Source organism: Dendrobates tinctorius, unplaced genomic scaffold (assembly GCF_039654945.1).
Source record: "Dendrobates tinctorius isolate UK_male_01 unplaced genomic scaffold, ASM3965494v1 ptg000064l, whole genome shotgun sequence".
Lineage (NCBI taxonomy): Eukaryota > Metazoa > Chordata > Amphibia > Anura > Dendrobatidae > Dendrobates > Dendrobates tinctorius.
Genome location: NW_027361732.1, coordinates 44,563,587 through 44,586,843, shown reverse-complemented (window position 1 = coordinate 44,586,843; position 23,257 = coordinate 44,563,587). Strand labels below are relative to the sequence as shown.

The 23,257-nt window shown below is 48.7% G+C and overlaps 1 protein-coding gene across 3 annotated transcripts in view; it reads right to left on the bottom strand.

Annotated features, from left to right (window-relative positions):
• BORA (BORA aurora kinase A activator) overlaps positions 1 to 23,257 on the bottom strand; it is an 83,086-nt gene that overhangs the window by 39,531 nt on the left and 20,298 nt on the right. For all 3 annotated transcript variants that reach the window (XM_073580374.1, XM_073580372.1, XM_073580373.1), the window contains exon 3: positions 20,899 to 21,005. In XM_073580374.1, the coding sequence (XP_073436475.1) occupies positions 20,899 to 21,005 (107 nt within the window). The remainder of the gene's footprint in view (positions 1 to 20,898; positions 21,006 to 23,257) is intronic.

Sequence of the window (23,257 nt, the reverse complement as noted above, 5' to 3'; positions counted from 1 at the left end):
GAATCAAAGCAACTAAGTAAAGTGGAAGACCATGTGCAGTTAGTGTGTGGTCACAGATTTCTGACAGCAAAATGTAATGAACACTCTCTGCTCATTCTTCTCGACTTTTCAACACTGTTGACCACCGTCTCCCAACTCCATAGGCTCCAGTTACTAGGCATTAAGGACATCGCTCTCTCCTGGTTCTCTTCCTTTCTCTCTGACCGCTCCTTCAGTGTTTTGTTCACTGGCTTCACGTCATCTCCTCTTCCTCTCGCTGTCGGGGTCCCTCAGGGCTCAGTCCTTGGGCCCCTCCTCTTCTCTCTCTACACAGCCCCAATTGGACAGACCATCAGCAGATTTGGCTTTCAGTACCATCTTTATGCTGATGACACAACTATACACGTCATCCCCAGACCTTACCCCCGCTATACTACAGAATGCCAGTGACTGTCCGCAGTCTCCAACGTCATGTCCGCTCTCTATCTGAAACTTAACCTCTCAAAAACTGAACTTCTGCTCCCGCCGTCTACTAACCTCCCTATATCTGACATTTCCTTCTCTGTGGGTGGCACCATAATAACACCCCGGCAGCAGGCATGCTGTCTGGGTATTATGTTTGACACCAACCTCTCCTTCACATCCCATATACAAAGTCTTGCCCGCTCTTGCCGCTTACACCTAAAGAACATCTCCAGAAATTGCCCTTTTCTCACCATGGAAACAAAAACCCTGTCGCACTGATCCACTCCCGCCTGGACTACTGCAACACTATTAATTGGCCGCGCCGTTACTCGACTTTCCCGTCTCCAGTCCATACTTAATGCAGCAGCCAGGGTCATCCATCTGGCTAATCGGTACTCGGACGCGTCCGCTCTTCGCCAATTGTTACACTGGCTGCCCATTCATTATAGGATCAAATTCAAAGTACTTGTTCTCACCCACAAAGCTCTCCACAGTACAGCACCCCCCTACATCTCCTCCCTCATTTCTGTCTATCAGCCTAGCCGACTGCTGCGCTCTGCGAAAGACTTTCGATTAACCACTGCACTAATCCGCACCTCCCACTCCCGACAAAGACTTCTCCTGCGCTGCGCCAATCCTCTGGAATGCTCTACCCCAAGAAATTAGGACTATCCACAATTTGCAGTTTTAGGCGCTCTTTCAAAACACATCTGTTCAGAGCGGCCTATCACATTCACGAATCAAAGTCATTTTATGTGTAAGTGTGCGTATATAGCCCATTCACTCCCTCTATCCCCCACCTTCTCAAGATGACTGGACCATCATTGTAAATACACACCTGTACTTTGTATCTCCCCCACCTCATTGTAGATTGTAAGCTCTCACGAGCAGGGTCGTCTTATTTTACTTTAATTGTTGTATTGTTAACAACGTTACTTGTGACTTGTGTTTTGAAACTGTTAGGCCGGGGTCACACTGGCGAGGAATACGGCTGAGTGAGAGGCCCTAAAAGCACGCATTAGACACGGACCAATGATTCTCTATGGGGTCCCTCGCACCAGCCGTATATTTCTCATCCGTATTCTACGCTCCGTGCCAATCGCAGCTTGCTGCGATTGTCAGAGTACTACGGCCGTAATACGCCAATGCAAGTCTATGGGTGCGCAAAAAATACGGATTACACACGGACCACACATGTGACTTGCGAGAAATACGCACCAGGTGTCTTTTAGCAAAGCCGGCAATTCAGTGCGCTATACAGTAAACTCACACTGACAGGTTTAATAAAGAAAGAAAGAATAGATATATACACATAGAATGTATGTGTATATATATATATATATATATATATATATATATATTCTATGTGTCTATATCTATTCTTCCATTTCTTTATTAAAACTGTCATAGTGCTCCATTATATGTCCATTTTGCAAGCCTGCGAGAAAATCTCACCATACGGATGCCATACGGATTACATTCGGATGCTGACATGCGCAAAATACGCGACCACACCTTGATTACGGATGACATACGTAGCACTATTTAGGGGTCTGTCATCCGTATTACGCATGTAAAATACTGACCGTATTTTGCGCAGGTTAGTGTGACTCCAGCCTTAAACTGTAAAGCGCTGCGGAATATGTTGGCGCTATATAAAGATTATTATTCTTCTGAGTCACATAGCTCGTAGAAGTTGCCAACGCTCTGCTGGCTCAGTTACTGCACAGCTCCAAACCACCTCCTTTTGACATTTTATTTTTCTGTTCAGCCAGCCTTCCAGCCAGTGTTATGGGATTGTGGATATAACTATATGGATGGCACAGTTTTTTTGGCAGGTCAGTTCAGCTGTAACTGTTAATTGGATTGATGTTTAAAAAAAAAAAAAAACACACACACAACTTGGCTGCAGTGCATGTACAAGCAGCAGGAAAACACTGCAGTAGCCATTAGTAAGGAGAGCCTGTGGAGAAGGTCGGCCACAATACAGTTTTGTGGTAATGACTAGAGTTGAGTAAAATAATTCACTAGACCCTAGACCAGAGGTCATGCCTGTAAGCCTTGGCAGCTGGACTCCGAACACTGCAAACTTCTCAGAAACTGCAGGCATCTTGGTTGGGTGTGTCTTCTAATTAGGCTGCCCGAGACATCATGATGTTAAGGAGCCTACCAACAAAAAAAAAAAAAAAAAAGAAAAAAAAAAAAAGAAAAAACAGCCACGATGCTGGCAGGTAGAGGGAAATTCGCAGTGTTCTGGGTGCGGCTGCCACAAGGTACAAACATTTTACTCAATTCTAGTTATGAGCAGTGGAGATTTTAGAGGTTATTGGTCTGGTCTAAAGGTGCTATCACACTTAGCGATGCACCAGCGATCCCGACCAGCGATATGACGCTGTCAGGATCGCTGGTACATCGCTAAGTGGTCGCTAGTGAGCTGCCACACAGGCAGATCTCACCAGCGACATCGCAGGGGTCGTGAGTCGCTACTTACCTGTCAGACGCGGCGATCCTGACGTCCTGCCGCCCGGCTCCACGTTCGTCTCTCCACAGGAAGTGCCGCAGGAAGCTGACGACGAGAAACAGTCCTGGACGTTCTCGCGCGATCAGCGATAACCAGCGGGGGAGCGGGTCGTTGGTAAGTATCAGACACAGCGATATCGCTAGCAATATCGCTATAACGTCACAAGTTATAGCGATATTGCTAGAGATATCGCTTAGTGTGACATGCCCTTAATAGATGTTCCTCATGCCTAAACTGCTGCCCATCTCCCACTGAGGGCACTGATTTGATGGGTATGATATACACAATAAACGTGTACTTAAGTGGGTATATGCTCATCTCAGTAAGCGAATATCGCTATACCATTGGAATAATAGAAGAGAAGGTGGGCACCACATTAAATATTAGGTAATCAATAAACCGGGTGCTAAACACCAAACGCCAAAAACACTGAATAACAAGGGTAGAAACAAACGCAGAAAAAAAAAAAAAGTGCACACACAGATCAAATATATATATTTTATTAAACACCAATGCCTGACAGACAGAAAAGCTTATTTTAAAAACACCATAAAATCACAAAAAACATGGACAATTCAAACCTGACACGGTATACCAAGAAGGCAATATTTGATAAGGGTGCAGCTGTGAATGAGTGACTCACATTAATCACTGCCAGGGCGGCATATAAAAGGCACCTTATATTCAGGTCCAAAATATCAATAAATGCTAGGGTATTTTAATTAATATTTGATATTAGATAGAATAACACATCAAGATTATCCCAACTTGCTAAAGAACTAATACCATAAGCGCCCTGAGAAGATCATGCGCTAGACACCTACATAGAACATTATGAAATAAACGCACTCCATGCATTGGTGTTACAGAGGTCAATAGATACCGTATTTTTCCGACCATAAGACGCACTTTTTTCCCCAAAAATTTTGGGGGAAAGTGGGGGGTGCGTCTTATGGTCGCAATACACGGTACTAACCTGGTGGCAGCGGGCGGGGATCTGCGGTGCGGTGGTGGCAGCGGGCGGCGCTCTGGTGCAGGGGCAGCGGCTCCGCCGGTATTTTTTCGCAGCCCGGAGGCCTCTGCACTTCCCTTGCTGGCCGCCGCCATGTTGCGGTGGCCTCAGGAGCATGGACGCCGGGAATATGGCCGCCGGTCCGGGGACGGCGCATGCGCAGCTTCAGATCTCGTCCCGAGATCTCGGGGGACGGGATCTCGTTGCAGAGATTTGAATCTCGTCCCCCGAGATCTCGGGACGAGATCTGATCCCGCGCATGCGCCGTCCCCGGACCGGCGGCCATCTTTCCGGCGTCCATGCTCCCGGAGGCCACCGCAACATGGCGGCGGCCAGCAAGGGAAGTGCGGAGGCCTCCGGGCTGCGAAGAAATGCCGTTGGAGCCGCCGCCCCTGCACCGGAGCACAGCCCGCTGCCACCACCGCACCGCAGAGCGCCGCCCGCTGCCACCACCGCAGAGCCCCCCAGCCCCAGCACAGCTGCCCCAGCCCCAGCACAGCTGCCCCAGCCCCAGCACAGCTGCCCCAGCCCCAGCACAGCTGCCCCAGCACTGGGTGCATCTTATAGTCCGAAAAATACGGTAAATCACAAAAAAGCCACAGCTGGGGCACTGTGCAATATTTTATTGCTCTGGCAGATACAACATACAAAAAAATAATTTATGCACTAAACCAAGTATAATATAGATAAATACTCTAACCCAAAGAGGCTGGTATCGTGGATATTTAATGAATTATCACTTTAAGATTTATGCCAGAGCAATAGCAATGCTATATCCATGTGCGCTCTCAGCAGTGGCCATGTGATACATACAAAAACATGCATAAGGCTATGTGCACACATACGCAGAAAATTTCTGCATGAAAACCGGACTCCTTCCCAGAAAACGGGTGTTTTTTTCCAGCACGTTTTTGCCACGATTTTTTCCGGAGCGTCCCCAGACACAGAAAATAGCCAGAAATGCGGAATTTACCGTGAAATTAGTGAGTATGCTGCGTTTTTTACTGCAAAGCGTTTTTTTTGCGGTAAAAAACGCATCAATATGCACAAAAAGTGCAAAATGCATTAAAATCAATGGGAAGCTTCTTTTAGGCGTTTTTTTGAGCGGATTTTTTGGTAAATTCGCGGGAAAACCGCGAACAAAAACGCTGTATGTGAACACAGCCTAAGAGTAACAAATAAGCACACACTGCAATCACATAATTACCCAGAGCCTAGGTCATACCATCAGGTCTGTCCGGTCCGACGCGTGTCGCTGTCCCCACAACAGCTTCGTCAGGGAAGTCAATTGATCTGTGTGTGCACTTTTTTCTGAGCTTCTCTTTCTACCCTTGCTATTCGCTATGATATATAATGGCTTAACCCCTTAACGACACATGAAACTTACGTCATATGCCGCATCCCTGCCTTTGATGCAGGCTCGCAAGCCGAGCCCGCATCTTTCCCCACACATTTTTGGTATCGCTGCATTCATGAAAGTCTGATCTATCTAGTCTGATCCACACCGACTTTTCTTACCTCTGTTGCTAGCATTCACTCGGTATAGAATTCTGCTTGCTACCATTTACTGCCTTGTTATCTTGCAACAACTTTAAAGGTATGTCACCCAACTTTCCACACAGACTTTTCTTACCTCTGCTGCTAGCATTCACTTGACTAACCCCTGCTTTACCCCAATGTTATTTATGAGCCTGTTTACACTGCCTTGAATCACATGCATCTGGTTTATTCTTAATTCTCTGACCAAGATGAGAACAGACCACTCCTCTCTGCTTCACACTTTCTAGCAAATATATTGCAGACCCCAAGTCTGCCAAGACGTCAGTCTGCAGTGTAATTATGCAATTTGTCTCTTAAGTCTCCTCACCTCGACATGCTTAGCATGTCATTCTCCGCAAGGAGAAATGATACTTCTTGGATATCAGTCTGCAGTGTGTATCACATAAGTGTGATGCTCAGAATTAATCCAGAATTGAACCAGAAGGGAACTGAAGGGAACTGAATACCGTCACTGTAAACAATGTTTCTGTTAGTTTTCACTCTCACCCCTATAATCCTACACTTCTCCTAACCCCCCTAATCCCTACACCTAGGAAGGAACTGTTCATCTCTTCTCGAATCGTCCCCATCCGTCTCACCTTTTCCTCAGAACTTTTCCTCAACATACAATCCTCTGTCTCCAAACACAGACAGCCCCTCATGCCCTCTACTGCTCCCACCTATCACTTTCTCGGCTCCTCCGCACTGCCGGTGATATTGCTTCAAATCCTGGTCCTCCTCACCACATCCAAAGTCAATTCTACCTCCCATCCACGCTCAAATCACAAATTTCCTTAATCTCTCTAACCTTATACCCATTTGCCCAGCCCCCGCTTCCCTAGTCATACTAACAGGAGCTCCCTGGAATGCTCGCTCTGTCTGCAACAAACTTTCTGACATCCATGATCTTTTCATTACTAACAAAATTTCCTTCCTCGCCATTACCGAAACCTGGCTCACCCCCTCTGACAGCCTCTCCTGCTGCACTTTCGTATAGTGGGTTCCAGCTTTCCCCACACACCCCCGTCCCAGCAGCAAGCATGGTAGAGGAGTTGGGTTTCTCCTGTCAGATAACTGCTCCTCAACTCCAATCCCAGTGCCACCATCTGTTACCCTCCCTTCCTTTGAGGTGCACTCTGTGTGCATCTACCCCCCCCCCCCCCCGCCCCCAACTGGCTATCATTTACCACCACCCAGGGTCAGCCACCACCTTGCTCAACCACTTTACAACCTGGCTACTTCATATTCTCTCCGCTGACATCCCCACTACCTTCATGGGCGACTTCAACATCCCCATTGACACTTCCCTCTCAGCTATCACAAAACTTCTCTCACTTCCTTCTTTGGCCTCAATGGTCATCTGCTGCCACTCACAAAGATGGCCACACATTGGACCTCATTTTCACCCACCTCTGCTCCCTATCTAACCTCTCTAACTCACCTCTTCCTCTTTATGACTGTCATGTCGGACGCCGTTCACACCACAGCATCCGGCAGGCAGAGGTAGTTCCACCTCCAGCCACTATAGCCTCAGTGGCGCCGGCCTGATCTTCAGGCTCTCGGGGGTTAATCCTGCTGGAGACCAGGTTGGATGGTTAGTCATGCCCACGGTCTTTAAATAGTCATGCTGGCCTATGGGCGTCGCCGATTATAGCTTGTGTTTCATACCAAGTGGTTCCGGTCTGGAGTGGAGGTGTTCAAGAGAGAGAGATTCATATCTGGTGTCGTATGATCCGTCGTTATCCTTTTTCCTTCCCATATTTGTGTTTAGTTGTGCCCTGTTCACATTACTGTTTATTCCTGTGTGTGTGCGGCGCAGTGCAGTTTAAGTTCTCCCTGTCTGTCATTATTTGTGTGGGAGCTTTGGTGGTGACTTCTCACTGGGTGGAGGGTGGAGGGTTAAGTGCAGGGCTGAGCAGGAGATAAGGAAAGGTCGGAGGCTCAGGCATTTGCACCTTCAGCAAAAACCCTGGGTTGAGGGTCAGACAGGGTTTCCCCTAGTAAAGGGACACCACAGGGGCCCCGGGTATTCCAGCCTTAGTTGAACTAAGCCCCCGTGACATTATAATCGGCCCACATTTTTTCAGGAGTCCATGGATCCATTAGATTCCATAACCCGCCAGTTGGCGGCGCTGTCCATACAGGTCTCCGAGTTGAATGGGGCAGTTCAGCAGCAGGGCCTGGTAGTAGCAAAGGTGCAAACGGCATCTGCAGGTATCGGTGCAGAGCCGAAGTTTCCGCTGCCAGAACGATTTTCAGGCGATCGCAGCAAATTTGTCGTATTTCGGGAGGCCTGCAAATTATACTTCCGCATGCGGCCAATATCCTCAGGTAATGAGGCCCAGCGAGTAGGGCTGGTGTTGTCATTACTGAGTGGTGACCCCCAAGCGTGGGCATTTTCCCTACCACCTGACTCTGCTACATTTCATTCGGTCGATAATGTTTTTTCTGCCCTCGGGCTCATTTACGATGACCCTGACCGACTGGCTCTAGCGGAATCTAAAATCCGCGCCCTCCGCCAGGGGGAGCGCTTGGCAGAGGACTATTGTTCGGAATTTCGCCGCTGGGCTGTAGACACACAGTGGAATGACCCAGCACTGCGGAGCCAGTTTATTCATGGGGTATCAGGGAGGGTGAAACAAGCCCTCCTGATGTATGAGACTCCGGCATCATTGGAGTCTGCCATGAGTTTGGTGATACGTATTGATCGCCGTTTTCGTCAGGGGGCACAGGAGACGCTACCTCTGGGGGAAAACAGAGGTGCAGGTGTGGTTGAAGTAGATGAGTCCCCTGAACCTATGCAGATTGCTGGCGTGGCACAGGTTCAGCCTCGCGCTCCGGGAGTCCGGAAGTCCGGAGCATGTTTCTACTGTGGTAAAGGTGGTCATTATGTTAACGTTTGCCCGGTACTACCTAAGAGGGTCACACCGGCGGAAAACTGTTAAGCTCAGAGGGTATGGAGGAGACCCAACTGAGCGTATGCATATCCTCCATGATGGTATCTCAATGTATGCTCCCTGCCAAGGTTATTGTCGCCGGCAGAGAGCTACCTATATCAGTGTTTGTGGATAGCGGTTCCGCCACCAATCTCATAGATGAGGAGTTTGCACACACCGCCGGGTTTAAGATCGAAAAACTTCCTCACCCCATACAGGTGGTGACCATTAATGCCGTTCCCCTCCCTCAAGGGGAGATTACTGAGTTTGTGGCAGAGGTGAAACTCCACATTGGGGTCCTACATTCTGAGTCGGTTACATGTAGGGTCCTCCGTAATCTCCCAGCTCAAATGGTCCTGGGTTTTCCATGGCTGTCCAGGCACAACCCGGTAATTGATTGGAAAACTCAGGACATAGTACAATGGAGTGGTTTCTGCCAAGACAATTGCTTGGCCACATGTGTGTCCGCCGTGACGCCCAGCCTGCCGGAGGCTTTGCAGGATTTCGCGGATGTTTTCTCTGAGAAGGGTTGCTCAGAACTGCCTCCACATAGAGCCTATGACTGTGCCATTAGGTTAAAACCCGGGGCCAAATTACCTAAGGCCAGGATGTTTAATATTTCTGGTCCTGAGAGACAAGCTCTGAAAGACTACATCGCGGAGAGTCTGAGCAAAGGTCACATCCGGCCTTCGTCCTCGCCTGTAGCCGCGGGGTTTTTCTTCATTAAGAAGAAAGATGGGGGGTTACGCCCGTGTCTGGATTTCCGAGAGTTAAACCAGATTACTATCCGTGATCCCTACCCCAATGCCGTTGATCCCGGATTTGTTCAACCAGGTAGCGGGGGCAAAATGGTTTTCCAAGCTGGACCTCAGGGGGGCGTATAACCTCATAAGGGTCCGTCAGGGGGATGAGTGGAAGACGGCGTTTAACACTTCTGAGGGTCATTTTGAGAGTCTGGTTATGCCGTTTGGGTTGACCACCGCGCCTGCCGTTTTCCAACATTTTATTAATGATGTCTTTGCTCATGTCCTGGGGAGATTTGTGATTGTATACCTGGATGATATCCTCATTTATTCTAGCGATCGGGACACTCATTTGCAGCATGTTAGGCAGGTGTTACAGTTGCTCCGGGAGAACCAGCTCTATGCTAAGCTGGAAAAATGTTTATTTTTTGTCCAGGAGTTGCCCTTTTTGGGATATATTGTGTCCGCAGCTGGTTTTAAAATGGACACCGCTAAGGTGCAAGCGGTGTTGCAATGGGAGAGGCCGGAGAGTCTGAAAGCACTCCAGCGGTTCCTTGGGTTTGCGAATTATTATAGGAAATTTATAAAACACTTTTCGACTGTCGCCAAACCGCTCACGGACATGACAAAAAAGGGTGCCGATCTGGCGAACTGGCCTGAGGTGGCTATACGTGCATTTGAGCGTCTGAAGAATAGTTTTGCTTCAGCCCCCATTCTGGTGCAACCAGACGTGTCTAAACCTTTTGTGGTAGAGGTTGATGCGTCGGAGGTGGGAGTGGGGGCAGTACTGTCTCAAGGCTCGTCCTTGAGCGAGATGCATCCATGCGCCTACTTCTCCAAGAAGTTGTCGCCGGCCGAACGGAATTATGATATCGGCAACAGGGAGTTGTTGGCCATCAAACTGGCTTTTGAGGAATGGCGACACTTCTTGGAGGGGGCGGCTCACCAGGTCACAGTTATCACCGACCATAAGAATCTGCTCTACCTGGAGTCGGCCAAGCGTCTGTCTCCTAGGCAGGCTCGCTGGGCATTGTTTTTTACTCGTTTCAATTTTCTTGTGACGTACCGTCCCGGGGCTAAAAACACCAAGGCGGATGCTTTGTCTAGGTGTTTTCCGGGGGGAGAACCTCGGGAAGAGCCGGTACCCATCCTCCAGAAAGGGGTAGTGGTCTCGGCTCTCACGACTGAGGTAGAGGCGGAGATTGCCGAGGCCCAAGAGGAGGTACCACCAGGACTTCCCGCCAACAAATTATTTGTACCCCTGCATCTTCGGCCTAAGGTGTTGAAGGAACACCACGATTCGGTACTGGCTGGTCACCCAGGGGTGAAGGGCACCTTAGAGCTGGTATCGCGTCGTTTCTGGTGGCCCAAAATCCGGCAGGACGTGGTCTCGTACGTGGCAGCTTGCATCACGTGCGCTAGGGCTAAGTCACCCCGAACCCGTCCTGCTGGCACGCTACAGCCTCTGGGGGTACCCAATAGGCCATGGACAGAAATCTCCATGGATTTTATCACTGACTTACCAGCCTCGGCAGGGAACACGGTCATCCTGGTGGTGGTTGACCGTTTTTCAAAGATGGCGCATTTTGTGGCGTTGTCCTCTTTGCCCAATGCTAAGACGTTGGCTCAGGTATTTGTGAAGGAGGTGGTCAGACTCCACGGAGTACCGTCTGACATAGTATCTGATAGGGGTACGCAATTTGTGGCGAGGTTTTGGAAAGCTTTTTGCTCAAGGTTGGGGATCAAGTTGTCACATTCATCGGCGTTTCATCCACAGTCTAATGGACAAACTGAGCGCATGAACCAAAATCTAGAACAGTATTTACGATGCTTTGTGTCCGACAACCAGGAGGAGTGGTCTACTTTCCTTCCTCTGGCCGAATTCGCATTAAATAATCACCGCCAAGAGTCATCAGGAGAGTCTCCATTCTTTTGTGTGTACGGTCAACATCCTCAGTTTTGTACCTTACGTCAGGGTGACTCCGGGGGTGTCCCGGAGGAGGATCATCTAGGAGCCCAATTGTCATCAGTCTGGAGGCGGGTGAAACAGCGTTTGTTGAGCATGAGTGCCAGGTACAAACGGGTGGCTGACAGTAGACGCGTGCCAGGTCCGGACCTGTGTGTGGGTGAATGGGTGTGGTTAGCTACGAAGAACATAAAACTCAAAATCCCTTCTTTAAAACTGGGTCCAAGGTTTATTGGGCCTTTTAGGATTTCTGCCATCATTAACCCAGTGGCTTATCGGTTGGAACTTCCCGCAGTGTACAAGATACACAACGTGTTTCACAGGGCTTTATTGAAAAAGGTGGTAGGCTCTGTGGACACAACGCCGATGCCACCTCCAGTCATGGTGGATGGCGAGTTAGAGTTCGAGGTCGCCAAGGTAGTGGACTCTCGAGTAGTACGCCGTACTCTTCAGTATTTGGTGCACTGGCGGGGGTATGGTCCAGAGGAGAGGTCTTGGGTTCCAGCCTCAGACATACATGCGGATCGGCTGGTCAGTTCTTTTCACCGTCGTCATCCGGACAAGCCGGGTCCTATGAGTCTTGAGGGCCCTGGGGTCCCTCGTAGAAGACGGGGTACTGTCATGTCGGACGCTGTTCACACCACAGCATCCGGCAGGCAGAGGTAGTTCCACCTCCAGCCACTATAGCCTCAGTGGCGCCGGCCTGATCTTCAGGCTCTCGGGGGTTAATCCTGCTGGAGACCAGGTTGGATGGTTAGTCACGCCCACGGTCTTTAAATAGTCATGCTGGCCTATGGGCGTCGCCGATTATAGCTTGTGTTTCATACCAAGTGGTTCCGGTCTGGAGTGGAGGTGTTCAAGAGAGAGAGATTCATATCTGGTGTCGTATGATCCGTCGTTATCCTTTCTCCTTCCCATATTTGTGTTTAGTTGTGCCCTGTTCACATTACTGTTTATTCCTGTGTGTGTGCGGCGCAGTGCAGTTTAAGTTCTCCCTGTCTGTCATTATTTGTGTGGGAGCTTTGGTGGTGACTTCTCACTGGGTGGAGGGTGGAGGGTTAAGTGCAGGGCTGAGCAGGAGATAAGGAAAGGTCGGAGGCTCAGGCATTTGCACCTTCAGCAAAAACCCTGGGTTGAGGGTCAGACAGGGTTTCCCCTAGTAAAGGGACACCACAGGGGCCCCGGGTATTCCAGCCTTAGTTGAACTAAGCCCCCGTGACAATGACCACAACCTACTTACATTCTCTTCCCTCTCCTCTCCAGGTCCACAATCCCACTATACTGCCTTCCTTCTTACAAACATAAGTTCCCTACAAAATGCAGATGCCACTGCCGCTCTATATAACACCACAATAGCTGCAGCTCTGGAATCTGTTTCCCCTCTCACACATACCAAAGCTCGCAAAATCAGACAGCTCTGGCACACCAACCTGACCAAAGAATTGAGGCGGGCTTCCAGGGTTGCTGAGCAGAGATGGAAAAGATCCCACTCCAACGAGGACTTCATTGCATTCAAACTGTCAATCACTACTTTCAAGGACACACTCACTGCAACAAAACAAACCTACTTCTCATCTCTCATATCCTCCCTGTCTCACAACCCTAAACAGCTATTCAACACTTTAATTCTCTCCTCCATCCCCCAGCACCTCCTCCCTCTCCACTCATCTCAGCTGAGGACTGCCTCATTTTTCAAGCAGAAGATTGATAACATCAGAGACAGTTTTGGTCGACAACTCCCAGAGCCCTTTCTCTTAACTGCTCAGCCATCCTTCAAAACCAACTTCCCCACCATTACAGAAGATCGACTCTCCTCTCAAGATCACATCTCACCACCTGTGAACTTGACCCGATCCCATCCCACTTCATCCCAAACCTCACCACAGTCTTCATCCCAACACTAACCCATCTCTTCAACCTATCACTAACAACTGGTGTTTTCCCCTCAATATTTATACATGCCTCAATCACATCTATCCTCAAAAAGTCCTCTCTTGACCCATCCTCTGTATTTAGCCATCGCCCTATATCACTTCTCCTCTATGCCTCAAAACTACTGCAACACGTCCTTTTTGAACTGTCCGGCCACCTCTCTTCTTGCTCCCTCTTCGACCGCTTACAATCTGGCTTCCGGCCGCACCACTCCACTGCCCTGCGGACGACACTCAGATCTACCTCTCCGGCCCAGATGTCACCTCTCTGCTGTCCAGAATCCTGGAGTGTCTATCAGCCATATCCTCCTTTTTCACCTCTCGCTTCCTAAAACTCATTGTAGACAAAACTGAATTCATTATCTTTCCTCCTTCTCATGTATCTTCCCTACCCGATCTATTATGGTAAATGGCATCACGCTCTCTCCGACACCTGAAATCCACTGCCTCGGAGTAACTCTCGACTCTGCCCAGTCCTTCAAACCGCACGTCCAAACTCTTGCCACCTCCTGTCGCCTCCAACTCAAAAATATTTCCAGAATCCGTCCCTTCCTCAGCCCTCAATCTACTAAAACTCTTGTACATGCCCTCATCATCTCCCGCCTTGACTACTGCAACACTCTCCTCTGTGGCCTCCCTGCTAACTCTCTTGCACCACTCCAGTCTGTCCTCAACTCTGCTGCCCGACTAATCCACCTCTCTCCTCGCTACTCCCCTGTCTCTCCCCTCTGCAAATCCCTCCACTGGCTCCCAATTCACCAACGAATCCAGTTCAAACTACTAACACTGACCTACAAAGCCATCCACAACCTGTCCCCTCCCTATATCTCTGAACTAATCTCCCAAGACCTCCTACTCTCCTCCACACTTATTTGTTCCTCACACAACAGCCTCCAAGATTTTTCCCAAATATCCCCTATCCTCTGGAATTCCATGCCTCAACACGTCCGATGATCCACCACGCTCGGATCCTTCAAACGGAATCTGAAAACCCATCTTTTCAGGAAAGCTTACAGCCTGTAATAACCATTCTGCTGCCTCACCACCGCCTCAAAACCACCAGAGCTGCTGCACCCCCGACCTTCTGTCTCTTCCCCACTATCCCACAGATGTAAGTCCGCAAGGACAGGGGGTCCTCTCCCCTCTGTACCAGTCTGTCATTGTAAATTTGTTTACTATTAACGATATCTATAACTTTGTATGTAACCCCCTTCTCATGTACAGCCCCATGGAATTAATGGCAATAATTATTTATATAGCATTATTAACTACTAAGGTCACCACTGACCTATTAACCGCCAAGGCCAAGTGACACTATTCTGTCCTCCTCCTCCTGGACCTGTCCTCTGCCTTTGACACAGTGGACCATTCCCTATTATTACAGACCCGCTCATCTCTTGGCATCACAGACTTGGCCCTATCTTGGATCTCGTCATACCTAACAGACCGGACATTCAGCGTTTCCCACTCGCACCCCATCTGCTGGAGTACCACAAGGTTCAGTCCTAGGGCCTCTGCTCTTCTCCATCTACACCTTCGGCCTGGAACGGCTCACAGAATCTCACAACTTTTCCAACGGACCTATGCATTAAAGTAAATGGCTGCCCAATCTCCCTAGTCCCACAAGCTTGCTGCTTCGGTATAATCCTTGACACTGCGCTAACTTTCAAACCACATAACCAAGTCTTTTCTACTTCCAGCTGACCTCAACTCAAAAATATTTCCAGGACGTCCTATCCTGACAGGACCATGGGGTTGACCTTTCATCCTTATAGGGACAGGAAATACACGAGAGGTTAAAAGGTCCCCTCCCACACCACACTCCAGTGTTTTTCCGGCCCCTGTAAGGACAGGCACGAGAGCGCCGCAGCGGCGGCGGCAGGAGAAGCAGAAGACAATGACAACTTGCCGGGGCCAGGAGGTTCGGGGTCCCAACTGCCAACTCCTCCGGTCGGACGGTGCGCGCAGCATCCCCCTAAGGGGGGTTTCCCGCCTGCGGTCCCGTGGAGCGTCGCTCCAGGACGATATATCGCTCCCCCCAGCGAGACTCCCGCGAGAGTAGTGCCAGAGCCGGCGGCCACGTCACTTCCGGGCGCCGGGTATGACGACTTCCGGTCAGGAGGTCCTGCGTCGTCAGGATGAAGCGTCATGGACGGGAGAAGCGTTTCCAGCGCAAGATAAGGTAGGATAAGAGAGCGGGGGAAAGCGGGGGCAGCGGTACAGACCTGTGGCCCTTTCAGCGCTGCCATCATGGACGGAGAACACGGGCGCAGGAACGATTAGCTAGACCCAGCGTCCGTGAGTAGGGGGCATGGCGGGCTGTGATTTCAAAGACAGGAGCTGTTAGTAAAACGGACTCCTGTTCTTTGTTAGGACAAGACGGCGCCGACCCCGGCGGCAGCAGCATCTAGGGGATCAGGCAAGCCCAAATGCCCCATCTGTGCCAGCAAGCTGCCGAGCACATGGAAGAAGCCCTTATGTGAGGACTGCACCCTGCGGATCATCAGAGGCGAGCAGGCCAAGTTCCTCACGGAGATGCGCACAGTGGTCAGAGAAGAGGTCCAGGTCTCCGTCTCTGCATGGCTACCCACGCAGTCGGCCGACCGGTCCCAATCCAAAAGACCAAGATGGGAGTCCAACCAGTCTTCAGAGGAGGAGATATGGGGTACGGACTCTGAGGAAGAAGGCGAGATCACCTCTGAACCCCCGGAGACAGGGAAAAAGTACCTCTTCACATCAGAGAATACGGACGAGCTCCTCAGTGCAGTGAGGAGTACGATGCAGATCGAGGAAGCCCCGAAGGAGCAATCCATCCAGGACGCGATGTTCGGGGGGCTAAGAGCCAGGGTCCGTCAGGTCTTCCCAGTCAATGACCATATCCGGGCAATGATCCTGGAAGAATGGGAGGATGCCGAGAAAAGACTGATTGTGCCACGAGACTTTAAACTGCGACTTCCATTTAACCCGGAAGACATCAACACTTGGGATGAGGTGCCTAAGATCGATTCCCAGGTGGCTAAGTTGTCGAGGAAGACCTCAATTCCCTTTGAGGACTCTTCCAGTCTCAAAGAACCCATGGACAAAAAGGCCGACGTGCTCTTAAAGAGGGCTTGGGAGGCCTCAGCGGCGGTGATGAAAGCAAACATAGCCGCCACTTCAGTCGCTAGGTCCATGCATCTATGGATCGACCAGATGGAACAACAATTAAAGGAAAAAACCCCTAGGGGTGATATCCTTGAGAGCATTCCCCTGTTAAAGATCGCGACTGGTTTTCTGGCAGATGCTTCGGCGGAATCTGTAAGATTTGCGGCCAGGAATAACTTTGTCCAACGCGGCCCGTCGAGCCATATGGATGAAAACCTGGTCAGGGGACTACCAGTTTAAAAATAAATTATGTTCCATACCTTTCTCGGGGGGGGGGGGGGTATTTGGGCCGGCTTTAGATAAGATTCTAGAGAGTGCCTCTGACGACAAAAGAGTTTCCAGAGGAGAAACCAAGAAAGCAGTTTTCCTTTCAGAGATTCCGTCCTTACCAAAGGCAGGAATATAGAGGGAAGGGGAAATCTCCTCGCTGGGAATATTCGAGGGGGGGGGGAAAGTAGGGCTCCCCAGTCTCGTTCCAGGCAAAGATCCAGAAGCAGAAGACAATGGCGCCATACCTGAAGGGGGGCGTCTCAGACACTTTGCGGGGGCTTGGCGACTCATCTTCCAAAACCCATGGGTCCTCAATACAATCTCCCAGGGTTATTCCCTAGAATTTACAACCCCCCCCCCCCCCCCAACACGATTCGTGGTCACAGAACCCTGTTCCAGAACCCTGATAGATCCTATATGGGCCGACATAGGAGACCTATTAAAGACCGAGGTAGTAGTTCCTGTCCCAGAAGTGGAGAGATGTTAGGGGCACTATTCAACTCTCTTCACGATAAAAAAACCGTCGGGAGAAAGCCGAACCATCATAAATTTAAAACCATTAAATCAATGGTTTCGGTACAAGAGATTCCGAATGGAATCCCTGAAGACCGCCATCCCGCTAATAGACCAGAACGCTTCCATGTGCACTATAGACTTAAAAAGTGCGTATTATCATGTGTCCATCCATCCTCAATCTCAGAGGTTCCTACGCGTCGCTCTAAAGAAAGGCGGCAGATACTACCACTTTCAGTTTCGGGCCCTTCCGTTCGGCTTGGCGTCAGCACCTCGAGTTTTTACGAAACTGGTCGCCGAAGTCGTGGCAAATTTAAGACAGGAAGGTATAATCATTGTGCCTTATCTAGACGACTTCTTGGTAATATCCTGTACAGCGGAGGAGTTAAGGGAACAACTCATTTCAGTAATTTCCAGGCTCGAGAGCCTAGGTTGGATCCTAAACAGAGAAAAGTCAGATCTACGGCCCAATTCTCAGAAGAAATTCCTGGGGGTCATGTTGGACTCCAGAAGAAGAATCTCACTCTTACCCGAAGAGAAGAAAAAACCCATCATGGACAAGGTTCGTTAGCTCGGTCAGCACCAGGTTTCAATAAGGACCGCGATGAAGATTCTGGGCACCCTAACCGCATGCATACCCTGCGTTATGTGGAGCCAGGCCCACACAAGAATCCTGCAGAGGGAGATCCTGTCAAGATGGGACAAACGACAGTCCTCACTGGACAAGAAGTTCCGGCGGTCTCCAGCTTTGAGATCATCCCTGAAATGGTGGACCAACCACAGAAATATCAGCCAGGGGGTTCCTTGGATCCTGTCTCCATGTGTGACCATCACCACGGATGCCAGCAGAGAAGGATGGGGAGCCCACCTAGAGGGAAGATACCTACAAGGAACATGGCCCAAGAACATCAGCTTACAGTCCTCGAACTAAGAGTAGTTTGGGAAACGCTGAAGAGAAACAAGTTATGCCTACAGAACCAGCATATAAAGATCATGTCGGACAACGTGACCACAGTAGCCTTCCTACGACACCAAGGGGGTCCAAGGCACGGGAGGCTTCAGGATCTAGCAGCTCGCATCCTCACCTGGGCAGAAAACAACACTCGCTCCTTGTCAGCAGTACACCTGGAAGGCTCCCAAAACAATATAGCCGACTACTTAAGCAGGCAAGAAGTCCGGGCCACCGAGTGGGAGCTAAAAGAGGAGATCTTCAGGGACTTGTGCCATCGCTGGGGGACACCCCAACTGGACCTCTTCGCGACGAGAAGAAACGCCAAGCTGAAGAGGTTCTACTCCCTCAATCCGGCGGACCATACGGAAGAGATCGACGCCCTGAACCAGAGCCGGAGAGGGGGACTACTATACGGGTTCCCCCCTATCGCCATAATACCAAGGGTTCTCAGAAAGATCCAGGAGGAGGGAGCTCGGGTGATGCTAATCGTACCCTTTTGGCCCCGGCGGAGTTGGTTTCCCCTCCTCAAGAAGATGGCTCAGAAGGGACCACTCCATCTACCAATGTCGTCGGACCTACTTGCCCAGGGCCCAGTTCAACACCCAAACCCAGGAAGCTTGCAACTAGCAGCATGGATCCTGAGAGGGACATCCTGAAGTCCAGTGGCCTCTCGGACCAAGTGATCTCTACATTACAGGCCAGCTGTAAACCTGTTACGCGGGCAATATATCGTAAGATCTGTAAGAGGTTCTGCTCAGAAAGTGGTAGTGCCCCTTTAGACCTGTCTCGGCCAAATATCCCTCAAATCCTAGATTTCCTACAGGCAGGATTTGATAAGAGCCTAACCCCCGAGCACTCTCAAGGTCCAGATAGCGGCCTTAAGTACCTTCTTCAATTTCTCCCTATCCTCCCATCCATGGATAGCGCGATTTACTAAAGCCACCCAGAGGTTAAGACCCACATTGAGAAGGACTGTCCCCCCGTGGGACCTAAATCTAGTACTCAACTCTCTGTGTAGACACCCTTATGAGCCAATATCAGAGATAGACATTACAAAGCTCACACAAAAAAATGTATTTTTGGTAGCGATCACCTCAGCCAAGCGCTTAGGCGAGATCCAGGCCCTCTCAGTCCAGAATCCCTACATTTAGATCTTTGAGGATCACATAGTGCTCAAACTGGACCCGAGTTTCCTCCCGAAAGTAGCGTTTCCACAAAATCTAAACCAGGAGATAATCCTACCCTCATTTTGTCCAGCCCCAAAGAATGATAAAGAAAAACTGTTCCATTCTCTGGATGTTAGACGTGCAGTCATCCGCTACCTAGAGGTCACCCGGGATTGGCGACAGGACACAAAAACTATTTATCCAGTACGGCGGTAAAAATAAGGGTAAAAGCGCAGCTACACAGACCCTGGCAAGGTGGATTAAGGCAATTATCACCTCGGCGTACAAGGCCGAAGGTTTTCCTATACCTGTAGGACTTGGGGCCCATTCCACCAGGGCAATAGCGACATCATGGGCAGAGAGGGCGGGTGCCTCAGTAGATCAAATATGCAGGGCTGCCACCTGGTCTACACCGAACACTTTCTGTAGACACTATAAGTTGGACACTTTGACAGCTAGCCAGTCGACCTTCGGTCGTAGAGTGCTACAGGCAGTAGTCCCACCCTAAGCGAATTCCTACTTTGGTATTCCCCATGGTGCTTTCAGGATAGGACGTCCTGGAAAATGGAGATTAGACCTACCGGTAATGTTATTTCCAGGAGTCCATCCTGACAGCACTGGTAGTTCCCTCCCCAGGATTTGTATTGGTGTCAATATGCTTGTACTAAATCTCAATAAATTTTAATTGCATCCATACTGGTGTGGTACTTGGAAAATCACTGGAGTGTGGTGTGGGAGGGGACCTTTTAACCTCTCGTGTATTTACTGTCCCTATAAGGATGAAAGGTCAACCCCATGGTGCTGTCAGGATGGACTCCTGGAAATAACATTACCGGAAGGTCTGATCTCCGTTTTCACGGATCCATACATTCCTCAACCAAGAATCTGCAAATACCCTAATCATCTCTCGCCTTGACTACTGCAACCTCTTGCTCTGTGGCCTCCCCTCTAACACTCACACCCGTCCAATCTATTCTAAACTCTGCTGCTCGACTAATCCACCTGCCCCCCCCCCCCCGTCAATCCCTGCACTGGCTCCCCATTACCCAAAGGCTCCAGTTCAAAACCCTATCCATGACGTACAAAGCCATCCACAACCTTTACCCTCCATACATCTGTGACCTTGTCTCCCAGAACTTAACTGCACGCAACCTCCGATCCTCACAAGATCTTCTTCTCTTATCTCCTATTCCCATACAAGATTTCTCCCGCACATCACCCCTGGAACTCTCTAAACACAACATATCAGACTCTCGCCTACCATGGAAACCTTCAAAAAGAACCTGAACACCTACCTCTTCCGACAAGCCTACACGACCAGCTCTACCCTCGCCTACTGTATCCTCACCCATCCCTTGTAGATTGTGAACCCTCGCGGGCAGGGTCCTCTCTCCTCCTGTACCAGTTGTGACTTGTATTGTTTAAGATTATTGTACTTGTTTTTATTATGTATACCTCTCCTCACATGTAAAGCGCCATTGAATAAATGGTGCTATAATAATAATAAATCAAAATATAAAGTAAATTAATCCAATACGTAAACGGCGCAACGAAAAAGGAAACAAATATGCCAGAATTATGGGGGTTTTTTTTGCAGCCGCAATATTGCAAAAAAAGGAGATCAAAACATTTTATCTACCCCAAAATGGTATTAGTAAAGTCACACATACAAAATGTCCTATAATCTGCCAATGAGCATTTATCTGTGGTGTTCAATTTCCTTACAACTTTTTATGGTAGAGAAAAAATAAAGGAACTTACTTGGCATGGCTTAAATATAAAGCTTGCCGATGAATGTCCTCAGGGTCAATGTCGACAGGGTTTATTGCAGCAATCTGATCGATTGACCACCTGAACTGACGCGGAGTCTAGAAATAAAACAAATAGAAAAGATACAAATGAATTGAAATGCTGAATTCCTCACCAAGACAACCTTTCTCTATAATCTTGTAGGGCACTTAGACATCAGAGAGGAGGTCTGGGTCTGATAAATATCAGCAGCTCTGGCAGTCTTTTCTCATTAAAGGAGGTCCTACAGAAATAAATTTCAAGTGTGGAAATACTCGCCCTTAAAGAGATTGTCCCATGAATAGAGTACCATACATTTTAAATCAATAAGTTAACGTTTAAAGCATAAGAGCATATACTGGTGACACAGCAGCGGCTTGGCTTTGTGATATTTGCCTGCTTAATTTATCACAGAAGCGAGTATTTCTGCATTGTCATCAGCCCTCTGAGCTCATCATAAATCAAGTCAGTGACACAAAAGCCCATATGTTACAGACTTGATTTAAAATGACTGGTGACACATCAGAAACACTCACTCCTGTGATAAAACAAATAGGCAGTAAACTGTTTCCTCACACAAAAAAGTAGTTTAGAGTCCCTGCCATGTTACCAGTATATGCACTTATGCTTCTTTCCTTGACCATAAGTTGAGTATGAAAAACCATAAGCTGCAGATGCTCTGCATGGTCAGACATAGCAAATAAGACCGTACACAGTAGGGGCACATTAAGGGAATATGCACACGTTGCAGATTTTCTGCGGATCCGCAGCGGATTTTCCGTGCGGATTCACTGCAGAGCCGCAAGTGTGTGACCAACCAACGTAATTCAATAGGAAAAGCTGTGCACATGCTGCGGAAAATTTCGCACGGAATCCACAGCAGTTTATTTTCCACTGCATGTCAGTTCTTTTTGCGGATCTGCATGCGTTCTTACACCCATTCCATTAATGAAATCCGCAGGGCTAAAAACGCATGCCAATCCATAAAGCATCCGCACAAAAAAAACGCAAAGAAAAAACACGCAGATTTTTACCGAAATTTTCTGCCAAGAGATGCAGATTCTGTGCAGAAAATTCTGCAGGCAAATCTACAATGTGCCTTATAAGATTATACTGTATCAGCATAGTATTCTTACAATTGAAAATCATCCCTGTAGGACCTCAAGCAATATAATAGGGCTCTGCTCTATTCTTTTACTCTGGGAATGGCACATAAAATTGAGTACAGTGCTCAGAATTCACAGCTGCTCAGTTCGAAGGGGTCTTTGCTGAGCTCTGCTCTATGGATCGCTGGGGGTGCCAGCAGTTGGAACCACAGCAATCAGTAAGAGGATACATATAGAGGGTAACTTACAATTGTAGCAATAGCCCTCTTAGGGCATAAAACAAAACTTTTTACAGACACTGGTGCACCTGAAGAATTATGCCCAGAGGAAGGATGCTTTTAGAAAACGCCGGCTGTGATTTTCCTGAAGAGTCTTCTTTGGCATCTGTTCTGTCCTTTTCGATAATAGTTTTCGCAGTTCAGTCTAGTATGGAGAAAGGCTTCACAGAAAGAGCTCAAACGTAGCTGTTGCTGCTGAATAAAGGATTGTGGAGTACTTTTTCGCTATTTTAGATGTGTTGCCTCCTTTTTTTCATCTTTCATAGGAAGCGGTGTCAGTTTCCTTGGGTGAGATTTGCCCCCATTTAGGCAGTGATCCCGTTTTTCCTGGATAGATTATATACCATATATACTAGTGTATAAGCCGACTCCCTAATTTTGCCACAAAAACTGGGAAAACTTACTGACTCGCGTATAAGCCTAGGGTGGGGAAATACAGCAGCTACTGGTAAATTTCAAAAATAAAAATAGATACCAATAAAAGTAAAATTAATTGAGACATCAGTAGTTTAAATGTTTTTGAATATCCATATTGAATCAGGAGCCCCATATAATGCTCCATACAGTTCATGATGGCCCCATAAGATGCTCCATACAAAATACACCCCATATAATGCTGCACAAAGGTTAATAATGGCCCCATAAGATGCTCCATAGATTATGCCCCATAAGATGCTCCATAGATTATGCCCCATAAGATGCTCCATAGATTATGCCCCATAAGATGCTCCATAGATTATGTCCCCATATGCTGCCCCATAGATTATGTCCCCATATGCTGCCCCGTAGATTATGTCCCCATATGCTGCCCCATAAGATGCTCCATAGATTATGTCCCCATATGCTGCCCCATAAGATGCTCCATAGATTATGTCCCCATATGCTGCCCCATAAGATGCTCCATAGATTATGTCCCCATATGCTGCCCCATAAGTTGCTCCATAGATT